The sequence below is a fragment of the Delphinapterus leucas genome, chromosome X, assembly GCF_059928025.1.
Source record: "Delphinapterus leucas isolate spDelLeu-1000000601 "Yukka" chromosome X, BTC_Dleu_Yukka2, whole genome shotgun sequence".
Classification (NCBI taxonomy): domain Eukaryota; kingdom Metazoa; phylum Chordata; class Mammalia; order Artiodactyla; family Monodontidae; genus Delphinapterus; species Delphinapterus leucas.
In genome coordinates, this window is record NC_143150.1 from 99693155 (window position 1) to 99719222 (window position 26068).

The 26068-nt window shown below is 41.6% G+C and overlaps 1 protein-coding gene across 7 annotated transcripts in view; it reads left to right on the forward strand.

Moving 5' to 3' along the window:
* Nucleotides 1-26068, forward strand: part of LOC149744345 (interleukin-1 receptor accessory protein-like 1) — a 418156-nt gene that overhangs the window by 64673 nt on the left and 327415 nt on the right. For 2 of the 7 annotated variants that reach the window (XM_089905014.1, XM_089905015.1), the window contains one exon: nt 19586-19646. The exons of the other annotated variants lie outside the window; for them this stretch is intronic. In XM_089905014.1, the coding sequence (XP_089761140.1) occupies nt 19603-19646 (44 nt within the window). In that variant the 5' untranslated portion in view covers nt 19586-19602. The remainder of the gene's footprint in view (nt 1-19585; nt 19647-26068) is intronic. 7 annotated transcript variants of the gene reach the window in all.

Below are 26068 nucleotides of genomic sequence, written 5' to 3' on the forward strand. Positions count from 1 at the left end.
GCGGGTCCATTTCGCAAGCTGGGGAGAAGGGTCGGTACCCTGAGGCATCTACAGGGCAGAGAGTGGAGGGCTGAGTGAGGGGGTCTGACCGCAGTATTCCTAAAAATGGCCTCGGGTGTGGAGCGGTTAGCGTGAGCAGAAACGTGAGAATTGATGATAGGGATGGGGGATTCTCCTAGTTCCTTGCGTATCTTGGAGCCCCAGATGGCCTTGCCTTGTATGAGAAAATTGTCCCTTAGCCATTGGCCAGACCCAACTGCAAGGCTATTAGCAACAGCCCGGGAGGCTGTGAAAGGCCCCTTTTTGTGGCCTCCTTAAGGGCTGGGTGAACAGCTACAGGTTCTGCCAGTTGGGCTGAGCCAGGAGTGTCCTCCTCGACTAGAAAGGTGCCCGAGGCCGGGTGGATGACGCAGCCCTCCAGCGAGCTGCATGGCATGCAGCGACGGCACTGCCCTTGGTGAAGAGCACTGACTCCCTGTCCATTTCAGACAGGTGGTCCCAAGGGGCTCCCCAAGTAGCCACAGGAGGAGAAAGCGGGGTGGGGTGGGGATGGGGGCTGTCACTTCTCGAGGCTCTCCGGCAAGGGGCTGAGCATGGGGGAAACCACATCCTCCTGTCATCTGGAAAGGCCTTTGACATCAGGTTTAGCCCTCCCCTGAAGGTACCATTTCCCTGTTACCAAGGAGGCATCGGTGGCCGTGCTGAGCTTTTCTCTTAAGAGGCATCTCTCACCCAGGGCACTTGAGGAACTTGTGTTCAGAGTGATACCGGGGGTGGGGTGGGGGGCTGGCTAGGGGCTCAGTTCCTGAAAGAGCCCGAGAGGCTGCCGAAAGCTGGTGCCCAGGGGGAGTCTGCGGGCCTGCCGCTGGGGTAGGTGCTTAGTCCACAGCCCCATAGGAAGCCAGGTAGACTCCTGCTTGGTCCCGAGACTCCAGGAGGCCACTTGACGTGGAATGTGGAGCCAGTGGGGACTAAAGGTAAGACTTGCTGGACTGCGTGCTGGGCACCTTGCAAAGCACACTTGTCGGGCTTTGCCCCAGTGGAAGGTGGGTGACTTGTGTGTGATTGCGTGTACGATAGGGCGGGATGAGGGATGTGTTGCCTCCAGAACAGGAAAAGGCCTGATATGTGTTGTGCTTGTCTGAGTGTAGTGGGTGGTTGAATGGTGAGTAATTGATGTTTGGCCGTTGGGGAAATTTCTCAGCCCTTAGAGGACTAGATGATGCCCAGAAACAAGACAGATGAGGCCGGGCCTTGGCTCTTGAGGTCCAGGTGGTGTGCGAAGGGATGCGAATCTGCTCGTACTGCTTTCTCAGAGGCACCCCTGAGCGTAATGTCATCAGCGTAATGCCAAAAGCGGCACCTTTCCAACTGTAAGGTGCTTAAGTCCTGGTGGCAGAGGTTATGTATGGCTGCAGGGCCGTGTAACTATCCCACTGGGGAGCTCGTAAATGTATAATCTGCCCCCTTCAAAAGTGAAGGCAAACGGAGCCTGGGATTCCTCCAAGGTGGGAACAGAATAGAAGATGTTAGTAGGTCAGTGAACACAGAGGACGCTCCTTGGGCCGACTGGACATCCTCAGTCAGTTCTATATTATTAGGAATTGGAGCCTCACTGGGGAACCTGAGCCACTGAGGTTTTGATGGCCAACGGTCAGGTGCCTTTGGTTGGTGGCTGGCTTAAGTACTGGCCAAATGGGGCCACTGAACGGGGAGATGGTGGCTTCATGACTGCAGTCTCAAGCATATCTTTAATGACGTAGGCGTAGGCCTTCAGCAGCCTGTTTAAGTCCCTACTGGGGAAGGTTTACCGTCTTGACCGGGGGAGGAAGAGTCCCTGGCGTCCATTTGGAGAGTCCCACCAGCAAGGCCAAGAACTTGGGCTTATTCCATGTGGCACGGTGTTGTGTCAGTGCCTCCATGCCTATAATAGGAAAGAACGAGCTGGGGGACCACCACCAGAGGAAGCCATTTGAGGTGACGGGTCCCAATAGTGATATCCGAATAGCTTTGTGAAGCTTTGATTGTTTTACCAGCAGTGCCCTGTAGGTAGAAGGGCTTCCCTTTTGGGGATACAGAGGGATTTCCTAGAATGACAGTGACTTGGGTCCCCATGTCTAGTAGGGCCAAAAAGGACTGTGCATTTTTATTGTCCTAATGGACGACCAGAGTGGTACAGGGGTAATTGTCCCCAGGTGGTGGGACAAGCCCCTGGGAGCGGCTGATTTCCTAGGGTAGGAGCTTAAGTGGCTGCCAGTCCTGGAGGTTAGGGAAGGGGGCAGAGGGGGTAGCGGGGACGGGCTTGGGGCTAGAAGATGGACGGCAGAAGAGGGCCGTAGCTGGGAGAATGTGAGTTTCGGGGCCTGGAGTTTAGAGAGTGGCTGTCCAGAGGTTAAGTAGCCAGGAACCCCAGGTTTTCCTAACTCCCAGTAGAGGTTTTGCCTGTGTATTCCCATAAGGGACAAAATTAAATCAGAGGTTTATTAGGAAGGGAGTGGGGAACCCTTCCCATGGAGGGAAATTTGTTCGAGGGAGACCTTCCTGGAGCGGTGGTGACGGAGGGCCTTGAGTGTGACGTATTGGGGCATCTGGGCAGCAATCTCGTCTGTGTCTAGCAGCCATGTCAGTGCCCTCCAGTTGCCTGATGGATGGTTTCAGGAGTCCCCCCGAAATGTAGTAGCGCTTCCCTGTAATTAGGGGGGTGGCTTGTAGAAAAGAATTCTCTGGACTTAGGGTCAGTTGGGGCCTATTCAGGGTTGGAAATTCAGGGAGTCATTTGGGTCACTGTAGTGATGGAAATGACAAAGCCATTGGATCATGCCAATTTTGCACAGCAGGAGGCACGGAGGACCCTCACGTACGTTAATGGTCAATTAAGGCCTTTTAAATTAGTGGTCTGACTGTCTCATTAGACCGTATGGCCTTGATCACGGCTGCTCTGGGGAGATCACTGAATTATTATGGCAGCAGTGACATTTTGGCGTGGATACCGCAGGCAACACACGACAGAGGCAATATGCAAAAGCATGTAGCAGCATGGCAGACCTCTAGCAAGCGGTGTTCCGTTGCCAGGTGGTGTGACCCACCTGGGTTTGTCAGCTAGTAAGCCAGTCGCAGCTAACGGGTATTCCTCTTGATTAACTGCACAGGCAATCATGCAGTCCTGCCAACAAGGCCAATTGTTTTGTGCTGGTCTCAACCTATCAGTAGTGATCTATTGGCTAGAAATGCCTAGGGGCACTCACCTGGGCCTGAGGTGAGCCCTGACAGACATTTCCCCTTTCAGAGCCAGTGTTGTGATTGGACCCGCCCTTGTGGTTCTTAAGATGGCAACAACCATCAGGGAACTCTGAAAGAAAAAGAAAGAAAACCAAGGATTATTACTCACAAATCCTGAAGGATACATGGTACACCTGGGGCCACTCAGCGAGGTTGCGGCAGAAAGGTAGTGGGCCTGGGGTTCTGTCTTTATTGGAGTCTAGGATGGGGTGCCTAGGGTTTCACAGGTTCACTCTTTGTTGGCGAATTTAAAACATAAGGGTGGGAATTAAAACTCGGGAAGGGAAAAACAAGTGGTCAAATGGTGAGTTATCTAAGTGGACCAGAGATCTCCGAAACAAAGGAAACTGCTGGGGCCGGGCCGCCTGGCTCTTCCTCTAGTCCTGTAGCCGGCAGTGTGTTTATTCAAGATAGCTGTCTTTGAAGTGGGTGCCTAGGCAATCCGAAGCTTAAGGTCAGGCACTCGCATCACAGACACAAAACAAAACAAAACCCAACTGTCCGGTGCTTACACTATATTTACATAAAGATGCCCTAATCTTATTGTACATCCTCTAGGGCAGGGATTGGTTTCAGAAATGGCTGAGGGAACAAGAGTGTCCTTCAAATGCGTAAGTCTGCCATAGGGTTTTTCTTCCAGTTTTACTGAGATATAATTGACATGTAGCAGTGATAAGGTTAAGATGTACAGCAGAATGGTTTGACTTACATAGATCATGGAGTGATTGCCAGTATGAGTTAGCATCAATCATCACATACAGATACAAGGGAAAAACATGTTTCTCCTCGTGATGAGAACACTTAGGATTTACTCTTAACAACTTGCATGTATACTATAGAGCAGTGTTAATTATATTCATCATACTGTATATTACATCCCCAGTACTTATTTATCTTAAAGTGGAAGTTTTCACTTTGTGACCGTCTTCATCCAATTTCCTCTCCCCACATGCCCCACCTCTGGTAACCAGAAATCGAATCTCTTTCTCTGTGAGTTATTTTGTTTTGATTCCATTTACAGGTAAGATGATACAGTATTTGTCCTTCTCTGACTGATTTCACTTAGCACAATGCCCTCAAGGTCTATTCATGTTGTCACAAATGGCAGGATTTCCTCCTTCTTTATGGCTGAATAATAGTCCGTTGTATATACGTATCCCATGTCTTTGTCCATCTACAGATGAAAGGATAACATTTAGGTTGTTTCCATGTCTTGACTATTGCAAATAATGCTGCTCTGAACATGGGGCGTGGGGTAGGCACAGGTATCTCTTCAACATAGTGTTTTCACTTCCTTCTGATGTATTCCCAGAAGTGGAATTGCTGGATCACATGGTTGTTAATTTTTTTGAGGAATCTCCATACTGTTTTCCATAGTGGCCGTACCAATTCGTAATTTCACCATCAGTGGATAAGGGTTCCCTTTTCTCCGCATGCATGGTGGCATTCGTTATCTCTTGTCTTTTTGATGCTAGCCATTCTAACAGGTGTGAGGTGGTATCGCATGTGGTTTTGATTTGCATTGCCCTAGTGCTGTTGAACATCTCTTCACGTACCTGTTGGTCATTCATGTATCTTCTTTGGAAAAATGTCTATTCCAGTCCCTTGCCCGTTTTTTAGTTGGATTGTTTGTTTGCTATTGAGTTGTATGGGTTCTTTACATATTTTGGATATTAACCCCATATCAGATATTTGGTTTGCAAGTATTTTTTCCCATTCCATAGGTTGTCTTTTCATTTTGTTGGTCGTTTCTGTTGCTAAGCAGCTTTTTAGTTTGATGTAATCCCACTTATTTTTTAAATTTTGTTTGCTTGCGCTTTAGGTGTCATGTACAAAAAATCCATTGCCAGTACCCATGTTAAGGAGCTTTTTACCTATGTTTACTTCCAGTAGTTTTATGGTTTCTGGGTTTACATTAAAATCTTTAATCTTTTTCCAGTTAACTTTTGTGAGTGGTGTAAGATAGGGGTCTAATTTCATTCTTTTCCATGTGAAGATGCACTTTTCCCAGCCACAGTTATTGACGAGACCGTCTTTTCTCCACTGAGTATTGTTGCCTCCCTTGTCAAATATGACTTGACCATATATATTTGGGTTTATTTCTGGGTTCTTGATTCTGTTTCAGTGGTTGAGGTGTCTCTTTTTATGCCAGCACCGTACTATTTTGAAGACAGTAGCTTTACAACATAGCTTGAACTCAGGAAGTGTGACGCCTCCTGGTTTGTTCTTTTTCAGGATTGCTTTGACTATTCAGGGTCCTTTTTGGGTCCATCTAAATTTTAGGATTGTTGCTTCTATTTCTGTAAAAAATGCCATTGGACTCTTGGTATGGATTGCATTAAATCTATGGATGGCTTTGGGTAGTATGGAAATTTTAACAATATTAATTCTTCCAGTCTATGAACGAGGAGTCTCTTTCCCTTTATTTATGTCATCTTTGATTTTGTTCATCACTGTCTCATAGTTTTCAGTGTAGAGACCTTTTGCCTGCTTGGCTGTATTTCTTCCTAAGTATTTTATTGTTTTTGATGCTATTGTAAGTGGGATCATTTTCTTTGCTTCATTTTCAGATAATTCTTTGTTAGTGTATAGAAACACTACTGATTTTTGCATGTTAAATTTGAATCCTACAACTTTATGGAATTTATTGATTATATGGTAAGTTTTTTGGTGGAGTCTTTAGGAATTTTCTTAGATATAAAATCATGTCTTCTGCAAATAGAGACAATTTTACTTTTTCCTTTAAAATTCTGATGCATTTTATTTGTTTTCCTTGCCTGATTGCTCTGGCTAAACCATCCAGTACTATGTTGAATAGAAGTGGTGAGAGTGGACACTCTTGTCTTATTTCTAATTTTAGAGGAAAGCTTTCAACCTTTCCACCCTTATTATTATATTAGCTGTTGGCTTGTCAACATTATGACCATGTTATGTATTGTTACTAAGTTGAGGTAAATTCTTTCAATACCTAATGTGTTAAGAGTTTTTTTTTAATCATGAACAGATGTTGAGTTTCATCAAATGCTTTTTCTGCATCTATTGAGTGGATCATATGATTTTTATTTTTCATTCTATTAATGTGAGGTATCACACTGATTAATGTGGGTGTGTTGAAACATCCCTACATCTCAAGGTAAATCCCACTTGATCATGGTGAGTGGTCTTTTTAATGTGCTGCTGAGTTGAGTTTGATAGTATTTTATTGAGAATTTTGAATCTATATTTATCAGGTATATTGGCCTGTAATTTTCTTTATTGGTGGTGTCCTTTTCTGGCTTTGGTACTAGGGTAATATTGGCCTCGTCAAATGAGTTTCAGAGTGTTCCCTTCTCTTTGGCTTTCTTGGAAGAGTTTGGGAAATATTGGTGTTAATTTTTTATTTTTATTTCTTTTTTAGTTTTAAAAATTTTATTGGAGTATAGTTGATTTACAATGTTGTGTTTCAGGTGTACAGCAAAGTGATTCAGTTATACATGTACAGACAGGTATTCTTTTTCAAATTCTTTTCCCATTTAGTTTATTGCAGAATATTGAGTGGAGTTCCCTGTGCTATACAGTAGGTCCTTGCTGCTTGTGTTTTTAAAATATACTAGTGTGCATGTATGTGACCGCCAAACTCCAAGTTTATCCGTGAGCCCCACCTTTCCCCTTTGGTAACAACAAGCTTGTGCTCTAGGTCTGTGAGTCTGTTTCTGCTTTATGCATAAGTTCATTTGTATCGTTTTTTTTAGATTCCGCATGTAAGCGATATCATCTGATATTTGTCTTTCTCTGTCTGACTTACTTCACTTGTGAAGTAAGTATGAAGTATGATAATCCCCAGGGTCACCCATGTTGCTGCAAGCGGCATTATTCATTCTTTTTAATGGCTGAGTAGTATTCCATCATAGATATACGTACCACATCTTCCTTATCCAGTCATCTGCTGACGTACATTTAGGTTGTTTCCTTGTCTTGGCTGTTGTAAATACTGCCCCAGTGAACATTGGGGTGCATGTATCCTTTTGAAGCATGACTAACTTTACTGTTGTGTTTGGGTTCCTTATTCTTTTTTGTGTTTGTACCTTTCGCAGATTTTCAGTTTTTGGTTACCATGAGGTTTTGACATAGCAGTCTATATACAAATAAGGTTGTTTTAAGTTGCCGGTCTTTGAATTTCAAATGCATTTCCAATATCCTGCATTTGTACTCTCCTGTTCTCACGATTGCTGGTTTTGATATCACGTTTGTGTGTGGATGGTTTCGTACCTTTACTTTATGTTTGCCTTTACCGGTGAGCTTTCCCATTCGTAATTCTCTTGATTCTAGTTGTGGCCTTTTCTTCTCCTCCTAGAGAAGTTCCTTTACGATTTCTTGCAAAGCTGGTTTTGTGGTGCTGAATTCTCTTAGCATTTGCTTGTCTGTAAAGCTTTTGATTTCTCTGTCGAGTATGAACGAGAGCCTTGCTGGGTAGAGTATTCTTGGCTGTAGGTTTCCCCCTTGTATCACTTTAAATGTATTGTGCCACTCCTTTCTGGCCTGCAGGGTTTCTGCTGAAAAATCAGCAGATAACTTTATGGGGATTCCCTTGTATGTTAGTTGTTGCTCTTCTCTTGTTGCTTTTAATATTTTTTCTTTGTATTTACTTTTTGTCAGTTTGATGAACATGTGTCTCAGCATGCTCCTCCTTGTGCTTATCTTGCATGGGACTCCCTGTGCTTCCTGGGCTTGAGTGAGTGTTTCCTTTCTCGTGTTAGGGAAGTTTTGGGCTATATTCTCTTCAGATATATTCTCAGCCCCTTTGTCTCTCTATCCTCCTTCTGGGACCCCTGTAATGGAAACGTTGGTGCGTTTAGTGTTGTCCCAGAGGTCTCTGAGAGTGTCCTCATTTCTCTTCATTCTGTTTTCTTTATCCTGTTCCATGGCAGTGATTTCCACCATTCTGTCTTCAAGCTCACTTATTCGTTCTTCTGCCTCAATTATTCTGCTACTGATTTCTTCTGATGTGGTTTCCTTTTTAGTTATTGTGCTCTTCATCTCTGTTGGTTTGTTCTTTAAATCTTCTAGTTCTTTGTTAAACATCTCTTGTATCTTCTCGATCTGTGCCTCCATTGTTTTTCCGAGACCTTGCATCGTCTTTGCTGTCATTACTCTAAATTCTTTTACAGGTAGGTCGCCTATCTCCACTTCATTTAGTTGTTATTGTGGGTTTTTATCTTGTTCCTTCATCTTCCACATATTTCTCTGCTGTCTCATTTTGTCCGACTTTCTGTATTCGTGGTCTCCTTTCTGCTGGCTGCAGGATCATGGCTCCTCTTGCATCTGGTGTCTGCCCCCTGGTGTGTCAGGTTGGTCCTGAAGCTTGTGCAGGCTTCCCGGTTGGGGGGGACTGGTGCCTCCCCATTGGTAGGTGGAGCTTGTCCCTCTGGTGGGCAGGGCCGTGTCAAGGGGTGTGTTTTGAGGTGGCTGTGAGCTCAGGACAACTTTAGGCAGCCTGTCTGCTGATGGGCAGGGTTGTGTTCCTGTGCTGCTGGTTGTTTGGCCTGAGGCGTTCCAGCACTGGAGCCTGTAGGCTGTTGGGTGGGGCCAGGTCTTGATGCCAAAATGGTGATCTGTGTGAGAGTTCACACCAATCAATATCCTGTGGGTCCTTTGCCACCTGTGCCCTTGTCCCCCCACCAAGTGAGCCACAGCTGACCCCCACCTCCCTAGGTGATCCTCCAAGACTCATAGGTATGTCCAGCCCAGGCTCTTATGGAGTTACTGCCTTGTGCTGGGTCCTAGTGCATATGAAACCTTGTGTGCACCCTTCTGGAGTGGCATCTCTGTTTCCCCCAGTCCTGCACTCAAGCTCAGCTGGCCTTCGAAGGCAAACGCTGTGGGAGTTCCTCCTCCCGATGCCAGGCCCTCAGGCTGGGGAGCCTGAGGTGGGGCTCAGGACTCTCACTCTTGTGGGAGAACATCTGTGATATAATTATTTTCCCACCTGTGGGTCACCCACACCTGGTGGGTATGGGATTTGATTATGTCACGCAAGTGCCCCTCCTACTGTCTTGTTGTGGCTTCTTCTTTGTCTTTGAATGTAAGGTATCTTTGTTGCTTGGTTCCAGTCCTTTTTGTCAATGGTTGTTCAGCAGTTAGCTGTGGTCGTGGTGTTTGCATGAGAGGAGGTGAGCTCAAGTCCTTCTGCTCTGCCGTCTTTTCCAGAATCGACGGGCTGCTTTCAGTTTGCATGCTTGCTGCCTCTTTCCTCCGTGCGTACTGGCAGTTATCCCCTTGATATGGGGTGTGCAGGTGCAGCAGCCCTTGCGTGCTCCCAGGATGGCGGGGGCAGGGCTTGGCACCTGCTCACAGGTCTCCTAGGGTCGGCTGCAGTCCATGCACTCCCGGGACATCAGGCGTAGGGCTTGGCGCCTGCCTGTGGGTCTTCTAGGGGCAGCCGCTCTCTGCGCTGTCCCAGGACAGCAGGAGCAGCGCTTGGCACCTGCCTGTGGGTCTTGTAGTGGTATCCTGTGCCCACTTCTGGAGCCCACAATGGCGTTGGTGACTCGCACCTGCCCCGGGAGCTCCTGTAGTTGGTGTCTCGTTGCCTGGGAGTGCTCACAGGGAAAGAAGCTCTTATAGTGGTCCCACCCCTCTTCTCGTGTGCCCCCCAATAATGGGACCTTGCCTCTCTGGCAGGCCCTGGCTTCTTCGGAGTACACCCTGAGTTGCCACAGTCCAGCCTCTTCAGGCTGTCTCCGCACAGCCAACCCCAGTCCTGTCTCTGGGCCTGACCGCTGCAGCCTGAGCTTCGGCACCCAGCCCCCACGTGCAACAAGTGAGGCAGGGAGACTGCACTGAGCTTCTGGCCTAATCTTTTTAAGTGTTATTCACGAATGTAAGTGCAAGCGTTTTGAGTTAATCACTTGCGTGATTTCTTATTTGAATAGTGCCCTAATGTGATTCTTTCCTTAAACTGTTCTTTTGTGGTATCATCGGTTATATTTACTGTCACGGAGCTCTATTTGAAGTTAGCTCTCCTCAGTGACTTCAACACCCATACTAATGGCACTTCTGGTAGCCTCTTCACTGGGTTCCTGGACCTTATTAACTCCAGTGATCTCCACTTTTCTTTTTCTGTTTCTGGTCACGTTCACACTTGTGTGACAGCAGAGCACCACCTCCAAAGTCTCAGTGAATCTTGCCACCTCTCCAGCTTTCACTCGTTTTGAACTTGGTCTTCGCTCCCTTTGTTGTCTCTCATCTCTTAATCTTTCAGCACAGCCCTAGAATCACAGCCCCTTTCACCTGATTTACCAATTCCTTCCTCTGGGCTAAGTGCAGACTTCTGTTTTTTCAAAAGGCTTGGATGCAGTCTTAGAGAAAGCTCTTAACCACGTGGATGTATTCATCCTCTCCAACCTCATTTGGCCTTTCACTGCCACTCAGCCAGCATGTTTTTAACCCCCCAGTTATGTTGTATGGAATGAGCCACAGTGGTAGGAAATACCATTGATCTCAAATTATCTTTCATTCATTCATTCAACAAATATTTATTGAATATTTATTATCCCTACAACTTTACTCCACAGATTTTTAAAATAATAATACTCTTGAATGGTTATATTCGTACTAAGGGGTGATAATGGATGGTGTTTCTCAGATATTTTATACCTCAGCATTACTTCCTAGGTAAGTAGGTAACAGTACAATATATGTTATAGCTAAGAGAAACCTAAAACTTAAAAACTAACTTTTCTAAGGGAAAATCAACAAAGAAGCATGGACTGGGACCTCAAATTTCCACAAAGGAAATATGCATATGTATAAACAAAAGCCTTTCATCCAGTGTTTCTTAAACGAAGAATGTAAACTAAGTAGAAACACAGAGTGAGAAACCTTCAGAGCAGATAGATTGTATATTTTTTTAATGTGATTATAGGACCATAAAATGAAATGTTTGTGGTCAGTGTTTGTATGAGTCAGGGATCTGCAGAGAAACAGAACCAATAGGATTGATTGATTGATTTTAAGAATTGGCTCACGCAATTATGGAGGCTGACAAGACCCAAGATCTGCAGTCAACAAGCTGGAGACGCAGGAGAGCCTGAGTAGAAAGAGAACCAAGAGGAGCTGATGTGTCAGTTTACGTCTGAAGGCAAGAAAAAAACTGATGTCCCAGATCGAAGGCAGTCAGACAGGAGGCGTTCCCTATGACTCAAAGGAGGGTCAGCCTTTTTGTTCTTTTGAGGCCTTCAGCTTATCCACACTAAGGAGGGCAATCTGCTTTGCTCAGTCTACCAGTTCAAGGTTTTTTGGTTTTTTTTTCCCCCTTGTGGTACGCGGGCCTCTCACTGTTGTGGCCTCTTCGGTTGCGGAGCACAGGCTCCGGATGCGCAGGCTCAGCGGCCATGGCTCACGGGCCCAGCCTCTCCGCGGCATGTGGGATCCTCCCGGACCGGGGCACGAACCCCTGTCCCCTGCATCGGCAGGCGGACTCTCAACCACTGCGCCACCAGGGAAGCCCTCAAGATTTTTAAAGCAAGATTCTTTTTCAAGTTTTATTGAGTTATAATTAGCATATCACATTGTATTAGTCCAAGGTGTATAATTTGATATATGTATGTATTACAGAGTGATTGCCACAATAAATTTAGTTAACATTAATTACCTCAGATAGTTATAAAGTTTTTTCTCTTGTGATGAGAATTTTTAAGATCTGCTCTCTTAGCAACTTTCAACTATGCGATACAGTATTGTTAACTATATAGTCACCATTGCTGTACATTACATTCCCGGAACTTATAATTGGACATTTTTACCTTTTGACCACCTTCACCCATTTCTCCCACTGCCCATACCCACCTCTGGCAACCTCCAATCTCTTCTCTGTATCTGTGATTTTTTTTTTTTGGATACCATTTATACGTGATAGTGTACAGTATGTGTCTCCCTCTATCTTATTTCCCTAAGCATATCGGCCTCAAGGTGCATCCATGCTGTTGCAGTTGCAGGATTTCCTTCTTTTTTATGACTGAATAATATTCTGTCATATATATGTACAGCATTTTCTTTATCCATTCATCCAACGATGGACATTTGGGTCGTTTACATGTCTTGGCTGTTGTAAATAATCTGCAGTGAACATGAAGGTTCAGATATCTTTTCGAGAGAGTGATTTCATTTCCTTTGGATATATACATAGGAGTGGAATGCTATATTCCAATCTGTTATTTCTGTTTATGTCAGTAGTAGTTTATATTGTACTTAGTAGTTCCCAGTAGTATTTCTATGAATTTATGGTAGTTTTATTTGTAATTTTTTGAGGAACCTCCATACTGTTTTTCATAGTGGCTGAACCAAATTACATTCCAACCAACAGTGCACAAAGGTTCCCTTTTCTCCACATCCTCACCATTACTTGTTATTTCTTGTCTTTTCGGTGATAGACATTTTAACAGGTGTGAGGTGATGTCTCCTTGTGGTTTTGATTTGCATTTCCCTGATAATTAGTGATGTTGAACATCTTTACATGTATCTGTTGGCCATTTGGATGGCTTCTTTGAAAAAATGCCTGTTCACTTCCTCTACCCATTTTCAAATCAGATTGGTGTTTGGGTATTTGCTGTTGAGTTGTATGATTTCTTTATGTATTTTAGGTATTAACTCCTTATCTGATAAATTATTTGCAAATATTTTATCCCATTCTGTAGGTTGCCTTTTCATTTTGTTGATGGTTTCCTTTGCTGTGTAGAAGCTTTTTAGTTTGATGTAGTTCCACTTGCTTATTTTATATTTTGTTGACTCTGCTGTTGGTGTCAAATGTGAAAAATCATCACCGAGAGTGATGTTAGGGAGCATACCTCCTATGTTTTCTTCTACTAATTTTATGATTTTAGGTCTTATGTTCAAGTTTTTAATCCAGCTGGAGTTGATTTTTGTGTATGTGTGTAAGATAAGGATCCAGGTTCATTATTTTGCCTGTGGCTGTCCAGGTTTCCCAATACCATTTATTGCTGTGACTATCCTTTCCCTATTGTATAGTTTTGCCTCTTTTGTCATAAATGAATTGACCATATATGTGTGGGATTTTTCCTGGTCTTTGTATTTTCTGTTCCGTTGATCTATTTGTCTGTTTTTATGCCAGTATCATATTGTGTTGATTACTGTAGCTTTGTAATATAGTTTGAAATCAGGAAGTGTGGTATCTCCAGCTTTGTTCTTCTTTGTCAAGATTTCTTTGGCTAGTTGGGTTCTTTTGTGGTTCCATACAAATTTTAGGATTGTTTTTCTCTATCTGGGAAAGATGCCATTGGAATTTTGATAGGGATTTCATTGAATCTGTAGAGTGTTTTGGATATTATGAATATTTTAATAATATTAACTTTTCCAGTTCATGGGCGCAGACTATCTGTCCATTTGTTTGTGTCTTCTGCAATTTCTTTTATCAGTGTTTTATAGTTTTCAATGTACAGAACATTCACCTCCTTGGCTAAATTTATTCCTATGTAGTTATTATTTTTGTTGCAGTTATAAATGGGATTGTTTTCTTAATTTCTCTTTCTGATCGTTTGTTGTTAGTGTATAGATATGCAACTGATTTTTGTATGTTCATTTTGAACCCTGCAACTTTAAATTTATTTGTTCTAACCGTTTTAGGGTGGAATCTGATTTGGTTGCCTTTTATCTTTTTTTTTTTTTTTTTGACTGATTGCTCTGGCTAGGACTCCCAGTACTTTGTTGAATGAAAGTGGTGAAAGTGGTCATCCTTGTCCAAATCAAATGTTAATCTCATCCCACAACACCTTTACGGATACACGCAGAATAATGTTTGACCAAATATCAGGACACTCCATGGCCCAATCAAATTGAGACGTGAAATTAACCATCACGGTATTATTCATATTAAATGCAGAGTCAGCAAATAAAAACTCTAGTGTCATAATCTGTGAAAAGTCTTTGTTTTGACTTTCAGTTCCTTTCATTATTTAAAAACGTAAAATAACTAAGAGTTCCACAACTGATATTAGTAAGTTCTTACTCGGTGTCAGTGATTACCTCTTATTCATTCATTCAGTATATTTCTATTGAGTACCTTTTTATGCCAGGTATTTTTTATAGGTACTATCACAAAACCTTGTTCTATAAACTCTTCATATTTGCATTGTTTTGGAGATAAGTGCTCTTCAGTCTTTCATGTTAATCCCTTGTTTAAAAATTAATAATGCAGGTGGCTCAATGATGCATTCATAAGAAAGTGGACCATACAGCAGCAGTTGGTGGCTTATCATCCTCTCCAAATATATATAGTAGATGTGCATGCATATATATAAACAAATCATTTAATGAGGGGTAGTTCAAGTGACATATCAATCTAAAATGAATATTATATGTCCCTGTGCTGTTCACTCTACATTATCTTATCATTACAGTTACTTTCTGAGTTAATTTTTATTGTTATTACCCGTATATTTCAGATAAATTGTGAATTACAGAGTATGTCACATGCTTGAGCACACATCGTATAAATAGCAGAGAGTGGCACTCTGACCTGGATTCCTTTCTAGGTAGTTTGGAAAGTGTGGCTGGACCATGAGGGTTAGAACAAAGACTGTTTAACTTGTTTGAGCCTAGATTTCACATAGTAGGGGCTCAAAAACATGAATTAGAGACTGAGTAGCCTTTGAAAGTTTTAGTTTCATTATTTGTCCAATTTAAAACAGTGAGTGGGAGTGGATGTTGATATATGTATTTAAACTATGTTTCCTTTAGAAGGAAAAAAATCAGTCACCCAATCGTGACAGATTGTTCTTAGAATTTTACTTTAATATGCAGAAGCATAAAACTAGGTATAAAGCTCTGTAGGTTTAAAGTATGCTCTTATAAGTGTAAAGCTAACAATTTGTAAATGTATATATATATCTTATATCTTATATATATATGAGTATATATATACCATATACATGAGATAGACACATATATGTGTATATATATGTATATATGTGTATACACGTATACATGGAAATAATATCCGTGTGTATATATATCTCTTGGAAGAGAGACTGAACGCCAAGACAAAACCTCGCATTCCTTTACAGGACGTGCAATGCAGATCTGTTGTGGAGTAACTGCTGGCTTTGGGAAGGAAGGTGAGGCCAAAGGCAGCCCATTAGAAAGGGAAGAGGCTGTTGGAACTGGGAATTGAGGTGAAGAGAACTACTGACAGGATTTTAAGGGATAACACTCTTGCCTTTGAGTGTCTGTGTGGTAGAGTCCGTGGCCTGGAGTATAAGGGGAAAGCTGTACTAGAGCAGCTTCTGCTGGCAGGAATATTATTTTCTTATACGTGCAGCTATGGAAACATTGCTGAACATCCTCAGATCTTAACTGTCAAGGACAAGACAACAGTAGTAATAACTGGAAATGTCAGTTCCATGTCCACAGTAATCTATTTACAATTGTTTCCCCATTTCACGAGTTGTCTATCAATTATCCATGCTTTTCTTCCCCCCAAATCATCACGTTTTGACTTAATCATGTGTATTCCTCAGTTATGCTGTAGAAAACAGCAATTTTCCCTATGTGGCCCTTCCCCCTTGATTCTCTCTTAATTTTCCACATCAACAATCCCTAAGGTTTGAAAAAAGACAATAGCATATAAATGAATTAAGGTGCAGAATTCCTCCAGTTATGAAGATCAATTCCTGGGTCATTATTGATTGATAAATATATTGATCACATCAATGTAAGTATTTTAATCCGTTTGTCTACAGAGGCTGCAGCTACAAGATGAAAAAACATAATCAGTTTATTCAGTTGTTACAAATGTAGGAGGGGGAAATGGAAATAGGATTAAGAAGATTTTATGTAGAACCAAGAGTCCACTTCCTGTCTTTCCAAAGACACTGTTCTATAAACCATGGTATTGATTTTCCTAGCCAGGCTATTAAGCATGTTTCGTTAGATTACATTTTGAATTAAAGCAGTGCATTATAGTAAATGTCTTTATGGGACACTTCTTGCAAAAGAGTGCTGTTGGGTCAAATGAACAAGAGAAAACAAGTAATAATATAATATTAGAACTCTTTTTACAAAATAACATCTCAATTCCCGTTTTGTGGTAGGTTCAATAACATGTTAGAAAACCGCAGTATGTATATGCGTGTATGGAACGCATACATTTGTATGTGCATATTAGCCTTTGATTGCTAATGTTAATGTTGCTAAAATTTGGACCTTCATGTGGATCGTGGTATGGATTTATATTAGCTAGGTAATGTAGACGTTAATGGGAACATGCCTCGTAGCTGCTTGTATGTGTGTGCATTCTGTGAAGTTGTAATTTTTAAAAAACTATAAATGTTGTACTAGATGCCGTGGATCAAGTCAGCACTAGTGGAAAGCTAAGGTTACTGATGATTCTGCATTTTTCATATCTGTAATAGGAAGTGATTCAGGAAGTTTTTGGCTAGCTACTGAAAAGTAAGCTAAGATATTTAAATGTCATCTCTCAGTAAGTTCTATGTAATGAGCACTTCAATCTTGGGAATTTAGATTATTCATGATCCATATTCTCAGTATACTGCTGCATTGCTTAAGGTACATAGGTGCAGAAATGAGTGCAATATGCATTCTTTACTCCCTTCTTAGGAGGAGGTGAAAGGTGTGGGGTTTTGTGCCAGATGGTCGTCCGTTTGGAAGCCTGACTCCATGCCTTTCAAGCTATGTGAACTTGCCTATAGTGATCTACTCATCAGAAAAATGGTACTAACGATATGAGATGTTATGAAGTTTAACTGAGACGATGCATTTATGATGATGCTAATATGACACAGCTCATTGATTGCAGTGAATCCACAGTAGCTATTATTTTAGGAACTAGACTGACCCTGAGAAAGTAGTCTACTCACTCTATAAAAGCTCACCTTGGGGCTTCCCTGGTGGCTCAGTGCTTGAGAATCTGCCTGCTAATGCAGGGGACACGGGTTCGAGCCCTGGTCTGGGAGGATCCCACAGGCCGCGGAGCAACTAGTCCCGTGAGCCACAACTAGTGTGCCTGCGCGTCTGGAGCCCGTGCTCCGCAACAAGAGAGGCCGCGATAGTGAGAGGCCCGTGCAGCGCGATGAAGAGTGGCCCCCGCTTGGCACAGTTAGAGAAAGCCCTCGCACAGAAATGAAGACCCAACACAGCAAAAATAAATTAATTAATTAATAAACTCCTACCCCCAACATTAAAAAAAAGCTTGCCTTAGTTGTTAAATTTTAGACTCTTCTGTTAAAATCCTGGAAGGCTAATATAATGCTTTTCTCTTTCCCTCTTATTTGGTTCTTTTTCTTTCTTAGCTAGTCACTGAAATCTGCTTTATGTTATTTCTGGTGGAAAGGTTAGCAGGTAATGCAGTTCCAAAATATGAATAGCTTTTGGAATTAATAAATCCCAAAGATGAGTGTGAGAAAGAGGAATTAATCTTCAAAAAGTAGCTTATGAAAAATATAAATTTATATAGCCTTTAGACATTTGTAATATTATAGCCGTGAGCTGCTGTTCAATTTCAAGTGTATCTGTCTTTTCATTCTAAGGAAATTGTAAACTTCCTAAGGTCAGGGACATTAGATCATGTCTATTTATTTCTATTGCAGAGCTTTCTCTACTTGGGGCGTAATAATAATAATGGTGCAAAGAGTGGTACATCTTAATTTTAATGCTTTTATTTTAAACTATTTTAGTGTAGTAGTAAAGTAATAGATATTATTTAAAATTACTTCAAGAGTATAGACCTTTAGTCTATTGAATCCAGATCCATTAAATACTGGTACTGGTATTCTGTACTGTATGATGAAAAATATGATACTTCACAAAGCTGAATATGTTTTTATTTAAGGCTATGAAGGAAAGAATGCAAATATGCAATGCATAGTAGATTTGAGGTGTTTTTTTAGTTTTATTGTCTTTTTTTGGCCACACCACACGGCACGTGTGGGATCTCAGTTCCCTGACCAGTGATAGAACCCTTACCCCCTGCAGTGGAACTGCAGAGTCTTAACCACTGGACCACCAGGGAAGTCCGTTGAGTGTTTTTTAGAAGTTAGTTACTTTCCCCACATGCTAGAAAGAAGGTCTGATTGGGGAAGAGGGGTGTGAAATCAGCAAGATGGTGGAATCAGAGGTTTCCAGCTTTAGTGTTCCTCAGGGAAATACAAACTAGCAACTCTCCACAGACAAGAAGGCCTCTGTGGGGAAAAAAAAAAATCCCAGGAGCCAGAAGTGAGGCGGAAGCACCCCCCTGTGGACCACAAGACAGCTTCACTTTGACCACGTAGCCTTTCCTGCAGGCCAGCACGCAGCCGCACCAAGAGGTTTCTCCAGTAGAGAAAAGAGACCCCAGCGTGAGCATCCGGGTTCCATCCTGGGAAGCTTCCCATGAGGTCCACATCCATCCGTCTCGAGGAACACTGGGAGAAAAGGGAGAGCTCAACCACCTGGTATCAGCTTGAAATAAAGGGGGCAGGGGCAGGGCTTCCGGCTTCCAGCATGGAGATCGTGATGGACTGTGTACCTGACGGCAGTGGTACCCAATCAGAGAGCACAGCCAGCAGTTCCTTCCACCTGTGGTGTGCAGCCAGTAATCTCATCTGGCCAGGGAGCACGTGGGCAGCTCTAGCGAGATCGGGTCCCCAGCCAGCAGTCTGGCCCAGCCATGGAACTTGTCCTCTATCCTGCTTAGGCAGGGCTGTCAGCCAGCAGCCCCATCCAACTGCAGAGCGCAGCCTCTAGGCTTGCCCAGCCAGGAACCCAAACAGTGACTCTGCAAAATCTTGGAACCCCGTGCACAGACTCACCTGGCTTAGGAGCCCAGCATACAGCCCCCTGGATGGCTGAGCAGATTTCCCATTATGTAAGCTAGTGAACTATAAGAGTAGCTATTTCATTATCTTTCAGTTCTTCCATGTGCTATCAGTTTCTTCCTCACAATGCAAAGATTTGTTGGGTATGCTATAAATATCACAAATGGTGCTATAAATATTTTCCTTACTTAAAGGCCTGGTTTTTATCATACGTACTAAAGATTCTTTAGTTGCTATAATGATAGATTGGAAAGAGAACAACATCCTTATCCTCTGCTTAAATGGGAAGAGGTCAGGAGAGCATGACATGGGTATCGCTGGCCATGATATCCAATTCTAGTGGGTTTGTGATTTTTGCATCCTTCCAGAGTTGAATCTAATTTATCCCTGCTCCTGCCACACAACTGACAAAGCTGTGGTGGCTGTAACAGGCGAGATGGAAGAGCAGGGTACAACTGGTTCCAGAAAATGAAAGTCCATCTTTATGTTTCCTTTCCTAGAGGCCCTGGTGCTGGGAATGATCTTCCTGTACTTTCAGTGGTTGGGGTCCAAGGTTTCAAGGTGAGTATTTCATTGTCCATGATACTGCTGAGTGTCAGTGTGGAAATAATACACACAACTAGAAGACTTTGACCTCACACTTGACCTTAGATAATTCAGTTACCTGGAGTTTTCTCAGTTATAAAATGGAGATAATAAGTCTTTGGGGTTTCTCTGTGTTATAAACCTCAAAACAAACAAAAAGCCCCCCAAAGATTGTGAATGGGCATTTTGAAAACTAAGTAGCTACACTAACACAGTTATACATCAGGCTCTCCCTAATTTCTTCTCCTTCGAAAAACTATGGATTTTGAAGTCTCCCTGGTGTTAAGAAGTCTAAATTCTGTTTGTGTCTGTTTGTACCTGTATGGCAACTAATACCAATGTGGGTAATTGCTGCAGTGAAGGAACCCATATAATTTCTCCAAGGAAAATTTTATTTTCACCGATAAGCGATAGGAGGCCTTATTAGTGACTCTTATTTTGCAAGTGCACATTTTCATCTGAAGCAAAAGCTAGGATTGAGTGAGGTTTAGTTGAAGGCTATCACCCTGGATAAACACCATCAAAAAGTGTTTTTTTTTTTGTTTCTTGGCTTCTTTCCTGGGTACCTTTTTAGGACCCTTCTTCCTTACTCCCTCCTCTTTCCCAAATGTATGCTGAGTATCTGTTCTGTGATGTTGGTGGTATTAGACACTTATATAAAGTAATCCTTTAATTTTCAGCAAAGTCTGAGTTTGCTAATATAGCCTCCATTATATAGATGAGGAGACATGCTTCTTGAAGTACAAGGTCACATAACCAAAATATGGAAAAGAAGATATTCTAGTGTGTGTCTTCTGACTATAAATGTGTTGCTATTTCTATGACTTGTACATATTCTTGAATGCACTTTTAAAATGGAGGAAATTGTAGATAATTGATTCTACTTTGGATTAAAAGGGAGACTTAAATGTCCTTTCTTACCTGTCTTGCACATCACAGCTCTTCTAATGAACTACTGCCCGTGGAGTCATTTCACACTACAGTTTGATTTACCTGATTTATTTATTTCAGAGATAAATTAATTCATTCATGCAGTTGAGTATTTGAGGGCCTGTTATTTAAGAGGGGGTGATTTGTGTTAGAATCCAATGGGGTAAAGTAGATAATGGGCACATTGACTGGGACATATAGTATTAACCTTACATACAAAGGAAATGACACATAGCCCTTGTTTTGGATGTGACTGCAGTGGAAACTCTGAGAAAGGCATGTATTATAATACGAGAAACTCTGATAAATTGTATTTGATCAGTAAAAAGAAGGAAAACGAATGAGATCTTTTGAAGAGGAAGAGACCACTTCTGGTAGGGATTGTTTCACATTATGGGAAAAGAAGATGAGGGTAGAACGGGTTTTCATTGTTAAAATGTGAGGGAAAAATTGTAGACTCTTAATCAATCCTATCATTTAGAAAAGCGTCTCCTCTATTAATTCATTCAGCAAATAGTTATTGAGCATCTACTTTGTGCTCTGCGTTTTCTATGTAGTGAGAACTTAGAGGCTAATTTAAAATGTCTTCGTTTTCAGAGATGGTTAAGCCTAGAGAAGAGAGGAAATACAGACATAAACATAGATATACATACCACATCTCGTAGAGATACATTTAAAGATAAAGCAGGGGAAGGTGGTAGAGAGTGATAGACGGTGATAATTGGGGTGTGGTAATCTGAGAAGGACTCTCCAGAGAAGCGACATTTGAGCGATACCTGAATAAAGCGAACCGCATGAACATCTAGGAAAAGAACATTGCAGACAGAAGGAAGAGCAAATTCAAAAAGCTCTGAAATGGGGTATTTCTCATTCTCAATGGAGACTTTAGATTTTCTTCCAAGTGTAATGGAGCCTTCTGAGCATTGTAATTGGGGAGGAATGGGACCTGATGTTGATGTTTAAAAGATGACTCTGGTTGACTGTGTGGAAAATATTGTACAGTGTGAAAAGAATTGCAGTCGGAAAGCAAGGTAAGAGGCCCTTGCTATTGTGTGGCAAGATATGGTGGCTCAGAGAAGGGCAGTAAGGGTAGAGATGGTGAGAAGCGCTCCCTTTGGGAATATATCGTGAAGTTATATCCAACTTCAGCATGGAGTTAGAGAAGTCAAGGCTAGCCTGAGCAATTGGCCGAGCAGTGATGCCATTTACCAAAATGGGGAATATGGCAAGAAGAGCAAATTTAGAAGTAGGAATTTATGTGTTCTTGTGATAACACCCTTTCTTTCTTTCTTTCATTGAAGTATAGTTGATTTACAATGTTGTGTTAGTTTCAGGTGTACAGCAAAGTGGCTCAGATATACATACATATATTCTTTTTCAGATTCTTTTCCATTATAGGTTACTACAAGATATTGAATATAGTTGCCTGTGGTACACCGTAGGTCCTTGTTGTTTATCTATTTTTTATTTTTAGTAGTGTATATCTGTTCATCGCTAACTCCTAATTAATCCTTACCCCCACCTATCCCCTTTGATAGCCATAAATTTGCTTTCTATGCCTGTCAATCTACTTCGTTTTGTAAATAAGTTAATTTGTGTCATATTTTTGATTTCACATGTAAGCAGTAAAGAAGATGTGGAATAAATACACACACAAGCACACACACACACACACACACAATGGAATATTACTCTGCCATAAAAAAGAATGAAATAATGCCATTTGCAGCAACATGGATGGAACTAGAGATTATGATACTAAGAGAAGTCAGTCAAACAGAAAGACAGATGTCATATGATATTGCTTATATGTGGAAGATAATGCTTTATTTTAAATTCCTATTATACATGCTAGTAGAGGTGTCATATGGGAAACTGATTATACAGATCTGGAGTTCACCACTGAAGATAAAAATTGGTGGGGTCACACCTACAGGGGTGGGATAGGGAGGGTGGGAGGGAGACGCAAGAGGGAGGGGATATGGGAATATATGTATACATATAGGTGATTCACTTTTTTTTTTTTACATCTTTATTGGAGTATAATTACTTTACAATGGTGTGTTAGTTTCTGCTTTATAACAAAGTGAATCACTTATACATATACATATGTTCCCATATCTCCTTCCTCTTGCGTCTCCCTCCCTCCCACCCTCCCTATCCCACCCCTCTAGGTGGTCACAAAGCACCGAGCTGATCTCCCTGTGCTATGCAGCTGCTTCCCATTACCTATCTGCTTTACATTTAGTAGTGTATATATGTCCATGCCACTCTGTCACTTTGTCACAGCTCGCCCTCCCCCCTCCCCATATCCTCAAGTTCATCCTCTAGTAGGTCTGTGTCTTTATTCCCGTCTTACCCCTAGGTTCTTCATGTAAGTTTTTTTTCTTAGATTCCATATATATGTGTTAGCATACGGTATTTGTCTTTCTCTTTCTGACTTACTTCACTCTGTATGACAGACTCTAGGTCCATCCACCTCACTACAAATAACTCAATTTCGTTTCTTTTTATGGCTGAGTAATATTCCATTGTATATATGTTCCACATCTTCTTTTTTTTTTATTCTTAATTAGTTTTAATAAATCTGAATGCTTCCTACTTTTTTTTTTACATCTTTATTAGAGTATAATTGCTTTACAATGGTGTGTTAGTTTCTGCTTTATAACAAAGTGAATCACTTATACATATACATATGTTCCCATATCTCTTCCCTCTTGCGTCTCCCTCCCTGCCACCCTCCCTATCCCACCCCTCCAGGCAGTCACAAAGAACCGAGCTGGTCTCCCTGTGCTATGCGGCTGCGTCCCACTAGCTATCTACCTTACGTTTTGTAGTGTATATATGTCCATGCCTCTCTCTCGCTTTGTCGCAGCTTACCCTTCCCGCTCCCCATATCCTCAAGTCCATTCTTTAGTAGGTCTGTGTCTTTATTCCTGTCTTACCCCAAGGATCTTCATGACATTTTTTTTCTTAAATTCCATATATATGTGTTAGCAAACGGTATTTGTCTTTCTCTTTCTGACTTACTTCACTGTGTATGACAAACTCTAGGTCCATCCACCTCATTACAAATAGCTCAATTTCGTTTCTTTTTATGGGTGAGTAATATACCACTGTGTATATGTGCCTCATGTTTTTTATCCATTCATCCGATGATGGACACTTAGATTGTTTCCATCTCCTGGCTATTGTAAATAGAGCTGCAGTGAACATTTTGGTACATGACTCTTTTTGAATTATGGTTTTCTCAGGGTATATGCCCAGGAGTGGGATTGCTGGGTCATATGGTAGTTCTATTTGTAGTTTTTTAAGGAAGCTCACGACTGTTCTCCATAGTGGCTGTACCAATTCACATTCCCACCAGCAGTGCAAGAGTGTTCCCTTTTCTCCACACCCTCTCCAGCATTTATTGTTTGTAGATTTTTTGATGATGGCCATTCTGACCGGTGTGAGATGATATCTCATTGTAATTCTGATTTGCATTTCTCTAATAATTAATGATGTTGAGCATCCTTTCATGTGTTAGTCGGCAATCTGGGTATCTTCTTTGGAGAAATGTCTCTTTAGGTCTTCTGCCCATTTTTGGATTGGGTTGTTTGTTGTTTTGATATTGAGCTGCATGAGCTGCTTATAAATTTTGAAGATTAATCCTTTGTCAGTTGCTTCATTTGCAAATATTTTCTCCCATTCTGAGGGTTGTCTTTTGGTCTTCTTTATGGTTTCCTTTGCTGTGCAAAAGCTTTGAAGTTTCATTAGGTCCCATTTGTTTGTTTTTGTTTTTATTTCCATTTCTCAAGGAGGTGGGTCCAAAAGGATCTTGCTGTGATTTATGTCATAGAGTGTTCTGCCTATCTTTTCCTCTAAGAGTTTGATAGTTTCTGGCCTTACATTTTGGTCTTTAATCCATCTTGAATTTATTTTTATGTATGGTGTTACGGAGTGTTCTAATTTCATTCTTTTACATGTAGCTGTCCAGTTTTCCCAGCACCACTTATTGAAGAGGCTGTCTTTTCTCCATTGAATATTCTTGCCTCCTTTATCAAAGGTTAGGTGACCATAGGTGCGTGGGTTTATCTCTGGGCTTTCTATCCTGTTCCATTGATCTATATTTCTGTTTTTGTGCCAGTACCATACTGTCTTGATTACTGTAGCTTCGTAGTATACTCTGAAGTCAGGGAGCCTGATTCCTCCAGGTCCGTTTTTCGTTCTGAAGATTGCTTTGGGTATTTGGGGTCTTTTATGTTTCCATACAAATTGTTAAATTTTTTGTTCTAGTTCTGTGAAAAATGCCAGTGGTAGTTTGATAGGGATTGCATTGAATCTGTAGATTGCTTTCGGTAGTAGAGTCATTTTCACAATGTTCATTCTTACAATCCAAGAATGTGGTATATCTCTCCATCTGTTTGTATCATCTTTAATTTCTTTCTTTAGTGTCTTATAATTTTCTGCATACAGGTCTTTTGTCTGCTTAGGTAAGTTTATTCCTAGATATTTTATTCTTTTTGTTGCAGTGGTAAATGGGAGTGGTTTCTTGATTTCGCTTTCAGATTTTTCATCATTGGTGTATAGGAATGCCAGAGATTTCTGTGCATTAATTTTGTATCCTGCTACTTTACCAAATTCATTGATTAGCTCTAGTAGTTTTCTGGTAGCATCTTTAAGATTCTCTATGTATAGTATCATGTCATCTGCTAACAGTGACAGCTTTACTTCTTCTTTTCCGATTTGGATTCCTTTTATTTCCTTTTCTTCTCTGATTGCTCTGGCTAAAACTTCGAAAACTATGTTGAATAAGAGTGGTGAGAGTGGGCAACCTTGTCTTGTTCCTGATCTTAGTGGAAATGCTTTCAGTTTTTCAGTATTTAGGATGATGTTGGCTGTGGGTTTGTTATACATGGCCTTTATTATGTTGAGGAAAGTTCCCTCTATGCCTAGTTTCGGCAGGGTTTTTTTTTTTTATCATAAATGGGTGTTGAATTTTGTCGAAAGCTTTCTCTGCATCTGTTGAGGTGATCATATGGTTTTTCTCCTTCAGTTTGTTAATATGGTGTATTATGTTGATTGATTTGCATATATAGAAGAATCTTTGCGTTCCTGGAATAAACCCCACTTGATCATGGTGTATGATCCTTTTAATGTGCTGTTGGATTCTGTTTGCTAGTATTTTGTTGAGGATTTTTGCATGTATGTTCATCAGTGATATTGGCCTGTAGTTTTCTTTCTTTGTGACATCCTTGTCTGGTTTTGGTGTCAGGGTGACGGTGGCCTCATGGAAGGAGTTTGGGAGTGTTCCTCCCTCTGCTATATTTGGAAGAGTTTGAGAAGGATAGGTGTTAGCTCTTCTCTAAATGTTTGATAGAATTCACCTGTGAAGCCATCTGGTCCTGGGCTTTTGTTTCCTGGAAGATTTTTAATCACAGTTTCAATTTCAGTGCTTGGGATTGTGACTGGTTTGTTCATATTTT